The following is a 16,191-nucleotide window of genomic DNA, read 5'->3' on the forward strand; positions in this document are numbered from 1 at the left end:
TCCGGCCTCATTCTCTCCGGCAGTGCCCAATCACCCCTGCAAAGTCAACAACGGTGGCTGCAGCAACCTGTGCCTGCTGTCCCCTGGCGGTGGTCACAAATGTGCCTGCCCCACCAACTTCTATCTGGGTGGTGATGGCCGTACTTGTGTGTCCAACTGCACAGCTAGCCAGGTAAGGCTCCCCTCAAGACTCCCACTGTCCCATGCCTCAGTCCCCTGACCCCTCACGCCAGGGTCCCCGAACCCACACCTGGCATCCCGTGCTGACAGGTGCTGACACCTCCACGTATCTTGCCTACCTCTTGTCTCCGCACAGCAATACGTTTACACTTGTCACCTTACAGATACCTCTGTCATACCATCTTTTTTTTTTTTTTGGTTTTTCGAGACAGGGTTTCTCTGTGGCTTTGAAGGCTGTCCTGGAATTAGCTCTTGTAGACCAGGCTGGCCTCGAACTCACAGAGATCCGCCTGCCTCTGCCTCTCAAGTGCTGGGATTAAAGGCGTGCGCCACCAATGCCCTACCTCTGTACCCTAATGCCGACCTCACCAGTGCCACGAGCCCTCATCTTCCCATGTCTCCCGTACAGACACCCCTCATCTGGCCTTCCTTTGTCATATCCCAAGTGTCTGTCCAGCTCTTCCTCCCCACAAACTGTAACCCCACCACTTCCTCTGAAGCATCTCTGCCCCTTGAAAGGAAATCTTTTCTGAGGTCCCCCAAGCCCCCACCAACCCCATCTTACCCCGCCTGTCCTCCAGTTTGTGTGCAAGAACGACAAATGCATCCCCTTCTGGTGGAAGTGTGACACTGAGGATGACTGCGGAGACCACTCGGACGAGCCCCCGGACTGTCGTGAGTGTCCAGGGTGTGGGAGGGGTGCAAAGCCCTCCCTGGCCACCAGGGGCAGAGACTGCAGTGACTTACTTGCTCCCTGTTAGCTCTGCGTGTGCGTGTGTACGTGTGTATGTGTGTGTGTGTGTGTGTGTGATTTGTGAATACAGGCATGTGCACGTGCCCTGGTGAATGTGGAGGTCAGCGGGTAACTGTCAGAAATCCCTTCTCTACTCTCACCTTGGGTTCTGTGTGTGCGCACGTGAGTGTGTGTGTGTGCGCGCGTGCGTGATTTGTGAATACAGGCATGTGCACGTGCCCTGGTGAATGTGGAGGTCAGCGGGTAACTGTCAGAAATCCCTTCTCTACTCTCACCTTGGGTTCCGAGGATCATCAGGGTCGTCAGGCCCAGGTGACAAATGTCACTGGGCCCTCTCATTTTCTACTCTCCTGACACTGAGCCTCCTTCTCGGCAGCCGAGTTCAAGTGCCGCCCAGGCCAGTTCCAGTGCTCAACCGGGATCTGCACCAACCCTGCCTTCATCTGTGATGGCGACAATGACTGCCAAGACAACAGTGATGAGGCCAACTGTGGTAAGGGCTGCCTAGACGCCATTGCTTCCCCAACTGTGGTAAGGGCTGCCTAGACGCCATTGCTTCCCCAACTGTGATAAGGGCTGCCTAGACGTCATTCCTTCCCCAACTGTGGTAAGGGCTGCCTAGACGCCATTGCTTCCCCAACTGTGGTAAGGGCTGCCTAGACGCCATTGCTTCCCCGGCTCTTGTGGTTTAGAAAGGAAGCAACGGCCTGCAGCAGCTTTTTCTCTCGGCTACGTTTGTGCCTCTCAGCCCCACCCCTGCCCACGAAGGACACGGAGGCCCCACCTGCCCCGAGTCCTCCACTGATCATTAGTTACCTCCCCTTCTCCCACCGCCAGACATTCACGTCTGCCTGCCCAGCCAGTTCAAGTGCACCAACACCAACCGCTGCATTCCCGGCATCTTCCGTTGCAATGGGCAGGACAACTGCGGGGACGGCGAAGATGAACGGGACTGCCGTGAGTGCCAGGTTCAGGGGAGTGGGCGGGGCACTGCCACCCGCTGTCCTTGAGGGGTGTTATGGGTCACGCTGGGTGTCTCCTGGTTTGCTTATAAAACAACTGTGTTCAGTATGGAGAGTCGGGAGATCCAGAAGACCAGTCTGAGGTTAAACCATTCCCTCCTCCTCACCAAGACCAGGGCTGGGCCTTTGGAAGAGGGAAGACCCGGTGACCAGAAGCTGGGAGGAGGCGTAAGGGTAAGAGGTCCTCATTCTCTCATCTACCTTGCAGCTGAGGTAACCTGCGCCCCCAACCAGTTCCAATGCTCTATCACCAAGCGCTGCATCCCCCGTGTCTGGGTCTGTGACAGGGACAATGACTGTGTGGACGGCAGCGATGAGCCCGCCAACTGCAGTGAGTTGCCCATTGTCCCTGGGGCCCATCTTCCCCTGCAGTACCTATGACTGCATTACTCCAACACACGCACGCACACACGCATGCACACGCATGCACACACGCATGCACACACGCACACATGCACACACGTACACACGCACGCACGCGCACACACGCACGCACACATATACACACACGCATGCACACACACTCACGCGCACGCACACACGCACGCACGCAGGCACGCTCCCCTGGGCTGCAACCTTTGCCAGATGGTTCCCCATGGGGACTCCTCACCCTGCCCGTGTTCTGCAGCCCAGATGACCTGTGGAGTAGACGAGTTCCGCTGCAAGGACTCAGGCCGCTGCATCCCGGCGCGCTGGAAGTGTGACGGCGAGGACGACTGTGGCGACGGCTCGGATGAACCCAAGGAAGAGTGTGGTAAGCGGTCTCGGGTTAGGAAGAGTGTGGTAAGCGGTCTCGGGTTAGGGGCGGAAGGCAGTTCAGGGACGGACAGGTCTCGGCGTGGCCCCCGGTGCCGCGTCTTGTGGCCACTGTAGAGCCGACTCAGGGACGCTTTCCCGTAGTCCCCCTTGTTCCTCTCTCTAGCCACTCCCAGAAGAGGGTCACACAGAACCTTCTGTGACCGCTCTGTTCATCTGTCCCCCGAGTCAGCCGCCTTCCCCATACATTGTCCATCTTGCCCGGACCCTCCTGTAGATGCCACACTGTCTACAGCAAGGGCGTCACTGCCTGAGCCCCGGAGACAGCTTTCCCCAGACTGCAGGGACCGCCTTCCCGCCGTCACCATACTCACCTGCCCACCCTAGACTTGCCGTCTGCCGCCCACTCCATCCCCGACGGCCCTGACAGCTCCCTCCACGTCTTGCCTCCCCAGATGAGCGGACCTGCGAGCCGTACCAGTTCCGCTGCAAGAACAACCGCTGTGTGCCCGGCCGCTGGCAGTGTGACTACGACAACGACTGTGGGGACAACTCTGACGAGGAGAGCTGCAGTATGTCCTCATCCTGCCCACCGTCCCTCCCCGGCCTCGGAATCCCCCTCCCGCCGCTGCTGCGCGGGGGGCCCTCCCAGGGCAAGGGTCAGGAACCCCTCCGCCGCTCCCCATGCCACCATGTCATGTATTTGAGCCATTTCACCTCATCTCATGTCTCTCTCCATTTTCACACTGTCCTTTGGGGTTGCAGAGGTAGGTGTCTCTGTTGTGCCCCTGCTCCCGCCGCCTCTGCCTCCGCCCCAGAGCCTTGCCCATCCCCGTGCTGTCCTTCTGCCCGTCATCCTGACTGGCCCCTCCCAGACCCGCTGCTTGTCTCAGTGGTCTTGCCCCTCCCCCCACCATGGCCTGTCCTACGGACAGGCCCAGGGACCCATGCCCTCCCCTGCGTGTCTGTGCCTAGTGCGATAAGTGAATACCCCCTTTGCCCAGCCAGTCTCATGAGGACAGCCAGTTAGCTGCCTGGGTTTGGTTGAGCTGATCATCACTCCAGTCAGCAGTGGCCTCCGCGGGCGTAGGAATGAGCCTTGGGCTTGGGAGTGGTGCATCCGAGGGCTGGGATGCCCACTGGCTGGGGCCTGTCTTTCCACAGCCCCTCGGCCGTGCTCCGAGAGTGAGTTCTCCTGTGCCAACGGCCGCTGCATCGCCGGGCGCTGGAAGTGCGACGGGGATCATGACTGTGCCGACGGCTCAGACGAGGCGAGCAGAGGGGTCTCGAGGAAGCGGGTGGCCTCGGAATTAGGGCAGGGCCCCAGGGGCCTGACCAGACTGCTGGCTCCCACACCCACAGAAAGACTGCACCCCTCGCTGTGACATGGACCAGTTCCAGTGCAAGAGTGGCCACTGCATCCCCCTGCGCTGGCGCTGTGATGCGGACGCCGACTGCATGGATGGCAGTGATGAGGAAGCCTGTGGCACTGGGGGTGAGCCCCAGCCTGGCATCGCCACCCCCACCTCCCCCAGACCTCGTGGGGCCAACTTCCTTCATTCACTGTTCCTGCAGCAAGCCTCTATTGAGCGTGTACTGAGAGCCAAGCACTGTCCTAGGTGTTAGGCAAAGCTCAGGCGTTTTCCTGCAGGCTCTGTCCTAACCTTGCTAAGGGGGCTAGCTAGGTGGGAATCCAGCAGGAGGCTGCAGGCTGTGCCCACCCACCACCCTACGCACCCCCAGCTGGCTGTGTTAAAGGCGGGTCCTGCTCACCATCCTCCCCTGGAGGTGTCAGTGAGCCAGGGTCTGCTCCGTGGCCTGGGGGAGCAGTGTGACACCTGTCAGGAGAGGAACTGAGGGCCGGAGCAGGGGTTCCCACCTGGAAGGCAGCCTTCCTGGTTCTCCCGTAGGCTGAGGGTCATGACCTAAAGCCTGCGCCTGCCACAGGCTACACTAGGCTCAAGGTTCGTATGTCATCTGCTCAGAAAGAGCACCCATGTGGACCCACCCTGAAGCAGCCTCTCCTCCCCTAAATACCAGCAGGAGCCGTTGCCCCTCTGCCAGCTGGGCAGGCAATTGAGACCCCCTGGCCTCCAGCTCCTCTGGAGACCCCTAGGCCCCTGCCCCACCCAGGGAAGGAGTGGCAGACTGGCTCCTGCAGCCGCATTCATTCCCGTGTCTTGGTTCCCTCTCCCAGTGCGGACCTGCCCCTTGGATGAATTCCAGTGCAATAACACCCTCTGCAAGCCGCTGGCCTGGAAGTGCGACGGCGAGGACGACTGTGGGGATAACTCTGACGAGAACCCTGAGGAATGCGGTGAGACTGAGGACGGAGCTAGGCAGGGTCGGGGTGCCCAAGGCGAGGGCAGACCATGGGGGGGCATGACCCCCGCACTCCCTGGTGGCCACCTAGCCCCACCCCTCACCCCCAAGACTGATGTGGCTGTTTCCTGGCCTCCACAGTCCGGTTCGTGTGTCCTCCCAACCGGCCCTTCCGTTGCAAGAACGACCGCGTCTGCCTGTGGATCGGGCGCCAGTGTGACGGCACCGACCACTGCGGCGATGGGACCGACGAGGAGGACTGTGGTGAGCTGGGGGCGGGGCCGGGGGCGGGGCTGCATCGGGGAGCGGGCGGGGCTGCCAGGCTGAAGGTGGGGCCTAGCTCTGGGGCGAGGTTTTAGAGGACACCCACGCCCACCCCCTCAGCTTGATGAGCAGACAGGACGCACCTGTGCTGTCAAGATCTCTGTGGAAGGAGGAGGGGCGGTGTGGTCCGTACCCAGAGCCTGAAGCCTCTTCCCTCCCCAGAGCCCCCAACGACCCAGAACCCCCACTGCAAGGACAAGAAGGAGTTCCTTTGCCGCAACCAGCGCTGTCTGTCATCCTCGCTGCGCTGTAACATGTTTGATGACTGTGGAGATGGCTCCGATGAGGAGGACTGCAGCATCGGTAGGAGCAGGCGCGAGAGCAGAGGGGAGGTGCCAGGGGCGGGGCTTAGATGCCAGGGCGGGGCTTAGATGCCAGGGCGGGGCTTAGATGCCAGGGCGGGGCTTAGGTGAGGGAATCCACGGTTTGTCCCCACAGACCCCAAGCTGACCAGCTGCGCCACCAACGCCAGCATCTGTGGGGATGAAGCCCGTTGCATGCGCACCGAGAAAGCCGCCTACTGTGCCTGCCGCCCAGGCTTCCACACTGTGCCGGGCCAGTCCGGATGCCAGGGTAGGAAAGCTGGACGGGAGACGGATGGGCGGGAACCCCAGCTCCCAGACCCCCCATGACCCTCGATGTAACCCCCAGACATCAACGAGTGTCTGCGCTTCGGCACCTGCTCACAGCTCTGCAACAACACCAAGGGCGGCCACCTCTGCAGCTGCGCCCGCAACTTCATGAAGACACACAATACCTGCAAGGCGGAAGGTGCCGGAGGGGGGAAGACAGGAAGGGTGGGTGGGTGGGGCAAGGCCACAGGGGCGGCGAATGGAATGGGGCATTCCCAAGTATACTTCATTGCTCAGGCATGGCCCCCAGACCCACGGCACACTGTGACGCCATCCTGAGTGAGCGCGTGCGCGCACACACGCACGCACACACGCGCGCGCACGCACACACAGCCGCCCTAGGTTAACAGGACAGTTAGACCCAGTCGCATGGGCCTGCTTGCATATCCCCCACCCATGCTCTGACAGGGCATTGCACCTTCCATGTGCCCGTGCTCACACACCACACACGCACATGGGCGTGTGTATACACCAGCAAGAGGGCTCCCGTGCCATGTACATACACCCCACATGCCTGTCCCCCTCAGCAAGTCTACCCAGAGACCACAGGCAGAATTCCTGGAGCTGTTGGGTAGGGAGGTGGGACGCAAAGACAGATTTCTGGAGGGCATGGTCATTCCGTTATCAGTTTGGGACACAGGTTGGAGTCCTCAGCCTGATGCTGGAGGCACCATTACCAGAAACATCCCTTTCTGTCTGAAACAAATGGAGGCTACTGCAGAATGCCAGGATCTTGCCTGGAGATTGCTTGGCCGCATGAGTTCCTGGGATCGAACTTGGGCCCTGGGCTCTTGTCTGCGCCTCTCACGCCCTCTGACAGGTGGGCTCTGGCTCTGGCAGGTTCCGAGTACCAGGTCCTCTACATCGCTGATGACAATGAGATCCGCAGCTTGTTTCCCGGGCACCCGCACTCAGCCTACGAGCAGACCTTCCAGGGCGATGAGAGCGTCCGGATAGACGCCATGGATGTGCACGTCAAGGCCGGCCGTGTCTACTGGACTAACTGGCACACAGGCACAATCTCCTATCGGAGCCTGCCGCCTGCTGCACCTCCTACCACCTCCAACCGTCACCGGAGACAGATCGACCGGGGTGTCACTCACCTCAATGTAAGTGCCAGCCTGGCAGATCCGGGGGGAGAGCAGAACAGTGCTTGCAAAGGACGGTGGGAGCTGGCAGAGCGGAAGGCGAGAACGCAGGGCAGTCGGGATTGCCTGTTGAACCACAGCAGACACCAGGACAGACTGACCTTCGAGTCGGTCACAAGCCTCTCACTCCTCCATGTCACTATTGACCAGCTTGTTCAACTACCTGGGGCCTCACTTTACCAACGGATGAGTAATACCGACCCCAGGCTTACGTAGAGTTCAGCAGTAGAATGTGTGAAGTCCTAGGTTTGATCCCAGCAACAGCAATGAAAATAGAACCACAATAATGATAAATAAATACCTAGTCTTAGCCAGGCGGTGGTGCCTCACCAGGAGGCAGAGGCAAGCGGATCTCTGTGAGTTCGAGGCCAGCCTGGTCTACAGAGCGAGTTCCAGGACAGCCTCCAAAGCAATACAGAGAAAGCCTGTCTCAGAAAAAAAAAATGTCAGAGGACAACTTGGAGTTATTTCTCTACATATGAGTCTCAGGGATTTGAACTCAGGTCACTAGGCTTGGCAACAAGCACTGTTATCCAGAGTCATCTCACTGCCCCCACCCGGCCCCGTAGCCTTTTTGTCTAAGTGAGGATTAACTAGAAAAACATGAAGATGTGCCGGGCATGGTGGCCCCGCCTGTGATTCCAGCTGTAACAGAGGGAAACAAAAGGATAAGAGGTCAGCCTGGGCTACACAGTGAGTTCCAGATCCGCCTGAGCTTCGATAGAGACCGAGCCCAAGGAGAAAAGATCCTGCAGACTGACTGTAGCCGTGTTGGTCAGGGGGCGACAGAGTTGGGGATGGGGATAATGGACTGGAAGACAGACGGTGATCCCTAAATACGTGACGCCGCTTAGATTTCAGGGCTGAAGATGCCCAGAGGGATTGCCATCGACTGGGTGGCCGGAAACGTGTACTGGACCGACTCTGGCCGGGACGTGATCGAGGTGTCGCAAATGAAGGGCGAGAACCGCAAGACACTCATCTCGGGCATGATTGACGAGCCCCACGCCATCGTTGTGGACCCGCTGAGGGGGTGGGCAAGGGCCCTGGGGGGAGGGGTTTGGGCTGGTGTCAGGAAGCCCTTAGGACAGGCCCAGCATCCGCAGGCTTCTGGTCCTCCTCCAGCCACTGCTGGGGACTCCCAGTTGAATGGCTCCCCTCTGCCTCACTGGCTGCCCTGTGTAGCCCTGGGTGTCCCCCAGGGGGCATCTGTCCCTTTAGGTGTTACTGGCTTAGCATCTTGTAGTTATGATGCTAACCTGGAACAGAGGTTGTCTCCTGGGTCTCATTGCGAAGCGGGCGGGCATCTTCCTCCTGTTGCTCAGTGGCATCCATACCAGGCCAGGTGCTCTGTCGCACTGTGGTCTTTTCGGTGGCCCTGGAGGACACCCCGCTCTTATCTCTCCCTCCGTAGTACCATGTACTGGTCAGACTGGGGCAACCATCCCAAGATTGAAACAGCAGCGATGGATGGGACCCTGCGAGAGACTCTCGTGCAGGACAACATCCAGTGGCCCACAGGTCCCTGGGGCAGGGCGAGGGTGTGGGAGGGACAGGGCTCCGATCCCAGCCGCTTCAAAAGTCACCCAAAATTGAGGGCAGCGGGGCAGGTCGGGCTAAGGGCCGTGGGAACGTTTTCCAGATGGGTGGTTGGGAGAGCTCACATGAGCCAGGTTGCTGCCCTGGACACCAGACAGAATCGGTTCTATTCTCTGCACCCAGCCTGGCGTGGCAGAGGCTGAGTCCTCACAGCGATTCTCTCACCTCAGGCCTGGCTGTGGATTATCACAATGAGCGGCTATACTGGGCGGATGCCAAGCTTTCAGTCATCGGCAGCATCCGGCTCAATGGCACCGACCCCATCGTGGCTGCTGATGGCAAACGAGGTCAGGACGGAGGCAGGGTGGTCCCTAACCCGGCCCTTAGGCCTCCCACCTTCCTACTGAGTCCAAAGACCGCGCTTCCTGCTTCTGTCCTTCAGATAGCCTGGTCCTACCAATATTAAGTTCTGTGGAGTCAGCAAGGGAGAGAACTTGGCAGATGAGGGGAGGGAAAGCCAAAGTCCTGTGGCCCCTGAAGTCTTGGAATGACGAGACCGTTTGCCAGTAGTGGGGCAGGAATCGTTAGTTTGGATGGAGTCCAGTGTCTTAGATAGTGAGTCCAGGACGCAGGCAGCCATCTTGTTTTAATCTGACCCTTCTTCCTCCCCCAGGCCTCACTCACCCCTTCAGCATCGACGTGTTTGAGGATTACATCTACGGTGTCACTTACATCAATAATCGTGTCTTCAAGATCCACAAGTTCGGACACAGCCCCCTGATCAACCTGACTGGGAGCCTGAGCCACGCCTCGGACGTGGTCCTTTACCATCAGCACAAGCAGCCTGAGGGTGTGCTAGCGGGGAAGCCCAGGGTGTGGAGGGGAAGGCCAGGGAGGAGGGAGTGTTCTAGATCCACAGGGCGCAGGACGAGCCCTGCTCAGCGTCTGTCCCTTCCACACACCTGCAGTGACCAACCCCTGTGACCGCAAGAAGTGTGAGTGGCTGTGTCTCCTGAGCCCCAGCGGGCCTGTCTGTACCTGTCCCAATGGAAAGAGACTGGATAACGGCACCTGTGTGCCCGTGCCCTCCCCAACGCCCCCTCCGGATGGTAGGCACACTCCTCAGTACCCCAGGATCCCTTTCCTACAGCCGCTGGTTTCGCCACCCCTGGGCCCTGCTCTGTGCCCTGACGAGTTCTTCTCACAGCCCCTAGGCCTGGAGCCTGCGCCGTGCAGTGCTTCAATGGCGGCAGCTGTTTCCTCAACGCCCGAAGGCAGCCCAAGTGCCGCTGCCAGCCGCGCTACACGGGCGACAAGTGTGAGCTGGACCAGTGCTGGGGGTACTGTCGCAACGGGGGCACCTGTGCTGCTTCCCCCTCCGGTATGTCCAGCCAGGACTGGTCCTTGCCCCCCACGCCGGCCCCCAACCCTCAGGCAGCCGCCGCCTCCTTCTGTTGCCCCCGCATCCAACCCCCCTGCTTGTGACCACCCTGGGTCCCGCCCAGCTCTGTTAGGGGCTCCAGTGGTTCCCAGTGCCACGGTCCCACTCACGAATCCTCTCCCGTCAGGCATGCCCACGTGCCGGTGCCCCACAGGCTTCACGGGCCCCAAATGCACCCAGCAGGTGTGTGCGAGCTACTGCGCCAACAATAGCACCTGCACCGTCAACCAGGGCAACCAGCCCCAGTGCCGATGTCTGCCTGGCTTCCTGGGTGATCGGTGCCAGTACCGTGAGTGACCATCCCAGCCCCAGGGACGGAAGAGGGAAGCAGGAACCCCCAGGGGGGCAAGTGCAGAGGAGGGAAGCCATATGGAGATGGACCTCGCCCAGGCTGTGGGCGCTGTCCACCTTCCTGGTGTAGGGAGCCTCCAGGCACCAGGATTATCCAACAAGATGAATGTTTGGGGACATGCTTGTGTCCTGGGGTCTGTCACAGGGCCACAGGGGCTCAGGAGGCGGTGGGAGTCATCTCTAGGTCGTGGAGTTTCCCGGCCCCTGCATAATGAACCCTTACGAAGGTGGGGCTTGGGGTACTTTCTCTCCATTCCCAACCACAGGGCAGTGCTCAGACTACTGTGAGAACTTTGGCACCTGCCAGATGGCTGCCGACGGCTCCCGACAATGTCGCTGCACTGTCTACTTCGAGGGACCGAGGTGCGAGGTGACCAAGTGTAGCCGCTGTCTCCAAGGAGCCTGTGTGGTCAACAAGCAGACTGGAGATGTCACTTGCAAGTGAGTGGGTCCCTGCCCGCACACTCTGCCCTGTCACAGCTGTCACGCCCCTCTCCTGCCGCCCCTAGCCCACCACAGGCACCTGCCAGCCCCTTCTCCAGATGCTGATTCCTTTCTGCAGCTGCACTGACGGCCGGATAGCCCCCAGTTGTCTGACCTGTGTTGATCACTGCAGCAATGGTGGCTCCTGCACCATGAACAGCAAGATGATGCCCGAGTGCCAGTGAGTTGGTCCCGAGCCTCCCCACGATAGGATGTCCCCTCCCTCAGATCTGAGCAGAACCATCCAGGATAGGATGCCCCCTCCCTCAGATCTGAGCAGAACTATCCGGCCCCTGTGCAACTACAGAGGCGACGCTTGCCCACTCAGTGTTCACTCAGCGTTGCTTTCCTGCCTGCAGGTGCCCACCCCATATGACAGGACCGCGTTGCGAGGACCACGTCGTCAGCCAGCAGCAGCCTGGTCGTGAGTGGTGGGATGAGTGGCCGGCGCTGCCTATACCTAGCGAGAGCTTTGGGCCCCATCTCTCTGTGCCTCAGACTCAGTTTTCCGACTTCTCTCTCCAGATATGGCCTCCATCCTGATCCCTCTTCTGTTGCTCCTGCTGCTGCTTCTGGTGGCAGGAGTGGTATTCTGGTATAAGCGGCGAGTCCGAGGGTGAGCCACTGCAAGTCTGGAAAGTTCTGTCATCTTACCACCCCCTTTGCCTTCATCACTGTTACCTGACTCCTGCCTCTCCCCAGGGCCAAGGGCTTCCAGCACCAGCGGATGACCAATGGGGCCATGAATGTGGAAATCGGGAACCCCACCTACAAGATGTACGAAGGTGGAGAGCCTGATGATGTCGGGGGCCTCCTGGATGCCGATTTCGCCCTTGACCCTGACAAGGTAGACCGGAGGCCATCGAAGGGGCTTCCAGGGCCCAAGGACTGGGGTGTGGCAGGACGACTAGAGGTGTTGTACGAATGATGGCTCAGAAGTGGGAGCTGGAATGTTCTAACCCTCTCAACCCTCCTCTACCGGTTTTGCAGCCTACCAACTTCACCAACCCCGTGTACGCCACGCTCTACATGGGGGGCCATGGCAGCCGCCACTCCCTGGCCAGCACGGACGAGAAGCGAGAACTCCTGGGCCGGGGACCTGAGGACGAGACAGGGGACCCCTTGGCATAGGGCCCTGCCCAACGGACGTCCCCAGAAAGCCCCTGCCAGACATGAGTCCTCCAGTGATCCCCCCCCCCCCCCCCCGCCAGCCCTTCTCCGGCTCTGCCGGATGTACAAATGTAAAAATGAAGGAATTACTTTTTATATGTGAACGAGCCAGCGAGCACAGTATTATCTCTTCCATTCCCCTTCCTGCCTGCTCCTCAGCACCGCCCCCACCCCCCATGCTGCCTTGAGCGGGCAGGGAGGGCTCTTTGGCTCAAAGGTATGAAGGAGCCCATCTCCGGTCCCTACCACACACCCCTGGAAGCTGGTGACACGGCCTTCTGCCTGTGCGAGACACTAGTCAGGGCTCCCTGTCCTGGCTTCCCCCTCCTCAGTTCTCTGGGGTTACTTCTGGGGAGGTGGAGTCCTCCGCTGACCCTGTCTGGAAGATTTGGCTTTGTGAGGTAGGAAGAAGAGAGGTTTTTTTTAGTTCTTGAGGGAAGTCACCCCAAGCCCCAGCTCCCACTTCTGGGGCACCTCTGAGATGGCCATGCTCAGTACCCCCTTCCAGACAGGCTCTCCCCTCTCCAGTGTCCCCACTGTGGCTCCTAGGGCTGAATACATTCTTTGGTACCGGTCCCCAAGCTCCCTCCCCTGAGGACCAGGAAGAGTTGGGGCATACCAAGGAAGGGCAAGCGGGCAGCCCCATTTTGGGGACGTGAACGTTTTAATAATTTTTGCTGAATTCCTTTACAACTAAATAACACAGATATTGTTATAAATAAAATTGTAAAAAAGAAAAAAAAGAAAAGAAAAAAAGCCGCTGTGTCTGCCTGCTAGTGTGAGACTTTGACAGCTGGGGCTGTGCTTCCTGCTCTAGCCACCAGAGGGAGCCTTGCTGCATGCTGGAGGCCGGCCTGGGAACCCTAAGGTCAATGTCTGCGGCCACACTCCATCCCCCAGTCTTCCTATGGCAGGAAGAGCTGCTTTTCCTTGGCGTCTGACCTTAAGCCTGTGACTTGTGGTGGTAGGATCTGGTGTTCCCCTGCCCCAGCGCACTGATTTGGAGATCTGTTTCACTGCTTTATACCCTCACTGTGCACGTGTCCCCACAGCGAGCTGCCACACCAGAAAAAAATGAGTACATTGGGTCATGAGGCTTCCCAGGTCTTCAGGATGGTCAGCTACAGCCCCCTGCTCCCAGCTCTGAGATGCCATGAGTAAAAACCGTGGCTGTCAAGGTGGGCAAGGTGCTCCCATGGGTAGACACTTGCTACGCAGGCCTGGTGACCTGAGTTTGATCTTGGAACCCATAGAAGAATGAGCGAGCACCAGCTCCATAAAACTATTCTCTGATCTCCACATATACACTTTGGCACACACGCCCAGTACAGGGGGAGGCCTGGAGTGAAGAAGGGCTCAGAAGACAGTTTGCCAGGCCCGCCAGCCTCTGACACACACCGCAGGTATTCCCGGAGTTGACCAAGAAAAGACTTGTGCCTTCTAAGTTTATCTAGGTCACCTTGGACCTCTCTCAAAGGGGCTGAACCTCTTGCAGATTAGGTGGCTTTACACTGTCCAGGACTGAGGGAGGACTGGAACCCTGTGCTCCCAACAGCAGCAAGCACAATGTCTCCCAAGGAGCACCCCTGCTTCTGCTTCTCACCCCTGACCCTCTCCGGCTCAGCCTCCCCCACACCCCAGCATTTATCCCTAGCTGCCTCCCTTGGGAAAGTTGACGGATAGATCCAGGAACAAGACCATTCCTTTCCCTTCATCCTCGAGACCTCATCTCCAACTTTATCCCCAAAGCCTGCTCTCAGATCTCCGTAGCTTCCTCAGATTCCCCAGGGGCCTGGGATGAGCAGCCCTGCAGGGAAAGAAAAGTGGGGGTGTCCTTGTTGATCCTGAAGTGATAGGCTTGTGGCGACGTCTGGCCACCAGGTGGCATCTACACTGCTGTAGCTCGGTTTATCCTAAAGCTCAACGCTCTAATTATGCACCTGCCGAGGACCCTAGCCCAGCCTCTCACTCGCTTCCCTGGGGCTATTTTGTGCTTGCTGACCCTTCCACCCCGTCAGCCATCTTCCTTCCCTCCCCCAGAGCCTGCTGACTTCCCCCGCCACCCCCCCCAACAGCAGTCCCACCCTCCCAGCCCCCTCCTCCTGCCAGCCGGCATCTGTAGCCCCCCCGGGAGTCACTGATTCTCTGCCTGTCACCTCAAGATCCTGAGTAGAGCAAGATGGCCCCCAGCTGCGGCTTAGAACGCATATCCCTTCAGTGAGCACCCTCCCTCTGCCGGCCAGGGCCAGAAGGGTCCACCTGGAGCAATCTCCCAGCAATCTAGCAAGCCAAATGGGAGGACGGTATCTCAAGAACCAAAAGATACTGAACAGAAATAAGCAGACTGATTCAAATCAAATGAAAGGTTTTTCGGGAACAGAGGCCAAGGCCTAGGGATTAGTAGCATGCACATGTGTGTCCATGGGCATGCATGTGTCATCTCTGAGAAAATCAGATGGTCTGAGATTAGCCAAAGTGGTGATAGGGTGGGTCTAAAGATGGAGACTTTGGCCATGGGTTTCTGTCCTGGGCACCTAAGGCATAGGACTACCCTCTGCCTTCCTCTAGTACTTAAAGCAAGTCCCCTACTTGGGCTCAGCCCTGAATTCTAGTTGGGGCCATTTGGCCTTGTCCCTGACATTTTCCGTCCAGCCTTTCTCCCTTCAGTCCTGACAGTCAAACAGCTGCTTCCTGGTTTTTGTCTCCTTGCGTGTCACTAAGTCAATCTCATCCCCTCAGCATTCCTGTCCTTTCCCTGACCCTCTCTTTTTGGTGTCTGTCACATCCAATATGTGTCTGTCCGTTCTTTTCATATTCTCAGGCTTGTCTTTAGGAGAGCCAGTGTGTGTGTGTGTGTGTGTGTGTGTGTGTGTGTGTGTGTGTGTGTCTGTCTGTCTGTCTGTCTGTCTGTCTGTCCAGCTCCATGGATGCTTGCCTCTCTGTCAAGGCAAGAGTGTTCTGCCTACCTGCCGGCTTATGCAAATCACTGGATGCTCCTGTGTGTAAATCATGTGTCCCTCCGAGTGTGCCTGCATGCCTCTGTGTATGCTGGTCTGCCGGTGAATGTATTCCGCTTGGTGCGCTCACTGCTACAGTGTAGCTGGCTACTATGAATGTGGTGTATGCCTGGAGACATATCTTGGGGTGTGGGCCTGTCTATCCATTTCTTTGCTTGTTCCTATCTCTTGCTGTCTAGGTGTTGGTCATTACCACCACCTCAGACTCAGCCACGGTGCATAGCAACAGCTGACAGTTGAAGACTCCCTGGGCAGGGGAGAGAGAGACCAGTGGGAGGAGGGAACAGATGAAGAAAAAGCCCAGCGGATGATGACAGAGACAGTGCTGGAGCTGGGGACAGAGACAAGGACAGAGATAGACAGGGAAGGGGACAGGATGAGAACAGCTGGGAGTGGAAGATGGGACTGTGGGAGGGAAAGCAGAGGGATTGTACCAGGAGGCTGGGCAGACGCCACTGAGGACTTCCTGCCCAGCCCCCACGTAAGGTGGCTCTGGGCTGGGCAGGGTCAGCAATGGGGATCGAGGGACAACTTAAAAAGAATCGGTGTAGCCAAGGGGTCCGGAGACCGCAGAGGTGCCGTGGGGCGGGGCGGGGCGGGGTGGCGGGTGCCGTTTGTCAGCCCTATTGACAGACGTGATGGGGTTTCCGTCCGTGATCAATGATTCTCATCTCCGGGCCGAATGAGCCGCGGGGCGCCCATCCATCCCCGTCAGCGCCGTGCGCCGTGGTAGTCGCCCGAGGCCCCGCCAGCCCTCACCTCAGCCCCTGTCCCGCTCTCTGAACGGGACCCACCTCGGCCTGGAGCATAGAAGAGACCCCTCCGCGCCCCGATCGATCCCTCAGGACCCTGGTCCTGGCGCGCGCCGCCGAGGCTGGCGGGGCCCCTGTTCCACGACGCCCCCTTCGTGCGCACAGTCCAGCGCCTAGAGCCCCACGCCCAGTCCTAGCGCTCAACCGCGCCCAGACCTGGCGTCTTTGGGGTGCCGCCCCCCCAGGCCCCTCGACCCTCTCTGGCTTCGCACCTGAGCCAGGGGCGTGTCCGGGGCGTGT

At 59.1% G+C, this 16,191-nt stretch overlaps 1 protein-coding gene across 2 annotated transcripts in view; it reads left to right on the forward strand.

Annotated features, from left to right (window-relative positions):
• Lrp1 (LDL receptor related protein 1) overlaps positions 1 to 12,226 on the forward strand; it is an 80,194-nt gene extending 67,968 nt beyond the window's left edge. For both annotated transcript variants that reach the window (XM_040754731.1, XM_040754732.1), the window contains 28 exons: positions 24 to 172; positions 762 to 855; positions 1,311 to 1,427; positions 1,772 to 1,891; positions 2,165 to 2,287; positions 2,585 to 2,710; positions 3,168 to 3,284; positions 3,877 to 3,983; positions 4,075 to 4,207; positions 4,910 to 5,029; positions 5,176 to 5,298; positions 5,521 to 5,661; positions 5,797 to 5,931; positions 6,010 to 6,129; positions 6,831 to 7,099; positions 7,993 to 8,171; positions 8,553 to 8,659; positions 8,908 to 9,024; positions 9,351 to 9,527; positions 9,646 to 9,786; positions 9,885 to 10,058; positions 10,246 to 10,407; positions 10,736 to 10,910; positions 11,032 to 11,133; positions 11,312 to 11,376; positions 11,478 to 11,568; positions 11,655 to 11,799; positions 11,943 to 12,226. In XM_040754731.1, the coding sequence (XP_040610665.1) occupies positions 24 to 172; positions 762 to 855; positions 1,311 to 1,427; positions 1,772 to 1,891; positions 2,165 to 2,287; positions 2,585 to 2,710; positions 3,168 to 3,284; positions 3,877 to 3,983; positions 4,075 to 4,207; positions 4,910 to 5,029; positions 5,176 to 5,298; positions 5,521 to 5,661; positions 5,797 to 5,931; positions 6,010 to 6,129; positions 6,831 to 7,099; positions 7,993 to 8,171; positions 8,553 to 8,659; positions 8,908 to 9,024; positions 9,351 to 9,527; positions 9,646 to 9,786; positions 9,885 to 10,058; positions 10,246 to 10,407; positions 10,736 to 10,910; positions 11,032 to 11,133; positions 11,312 to 11,376; positions 11,478 to 11,568; positions 11,655 to 11,799; positions 11,943 to 12,083 (3,770 nt within the window). In that variant the 3' untranslated portion in view covers positions 12,084 to 12,226. The remainder of the gene's footprint in view (positions 1 to 23; positions 173 to 761; positions 856 to 1,310; positions 1,428 to 1,771; positions 1,892 to 2,164; positions 2,288 to 2,584; positions 2,711 to 3,167; positions 3,285 to 3,876; positions 3,984 to 4,074; positions 4,208 to 4,909; positions 5,030 to 5,175; positions 5,299 to 5,520; positions 5,662 to 5,796; positions 5,932 to 6,009; positions 6,130 to 6,830; positions 7,100 to 7,992; positions 8,172 to 8,552; positions 8,660 to 8,907; positions 9,025 to 9,350; positions 9,528 to 9,645; positions 9,787 to 9,884; positions 10,059 to 10,245; positions 10,408 to 10,735; positions 10,911 to 11,031; positions 11,134 to 11,311; positions 11,377 to 11,477; positions 11,569 to 11,654; positions 11,800 to 11,942) is intronic.
• Positions 12,227 to 16,191: the final 3,965 nt, after the last annotated feature.

Source organism: Mesocricetus auratus, unplaced genomic scaffold (assembly GCF_017639785.1).
Source record: "Mesocricetus auratus isolate SY011 unplaced genomic scaffold, BCM_Maur_2.0 Super-Scaffold_100011, whole genome shotgun sequence".
NCBI lineage: Eukaryota > Metazoa > Chordata > Mammalia > Rodentia > Cricetidae > Mesocricetus > Mesocricetus auratus.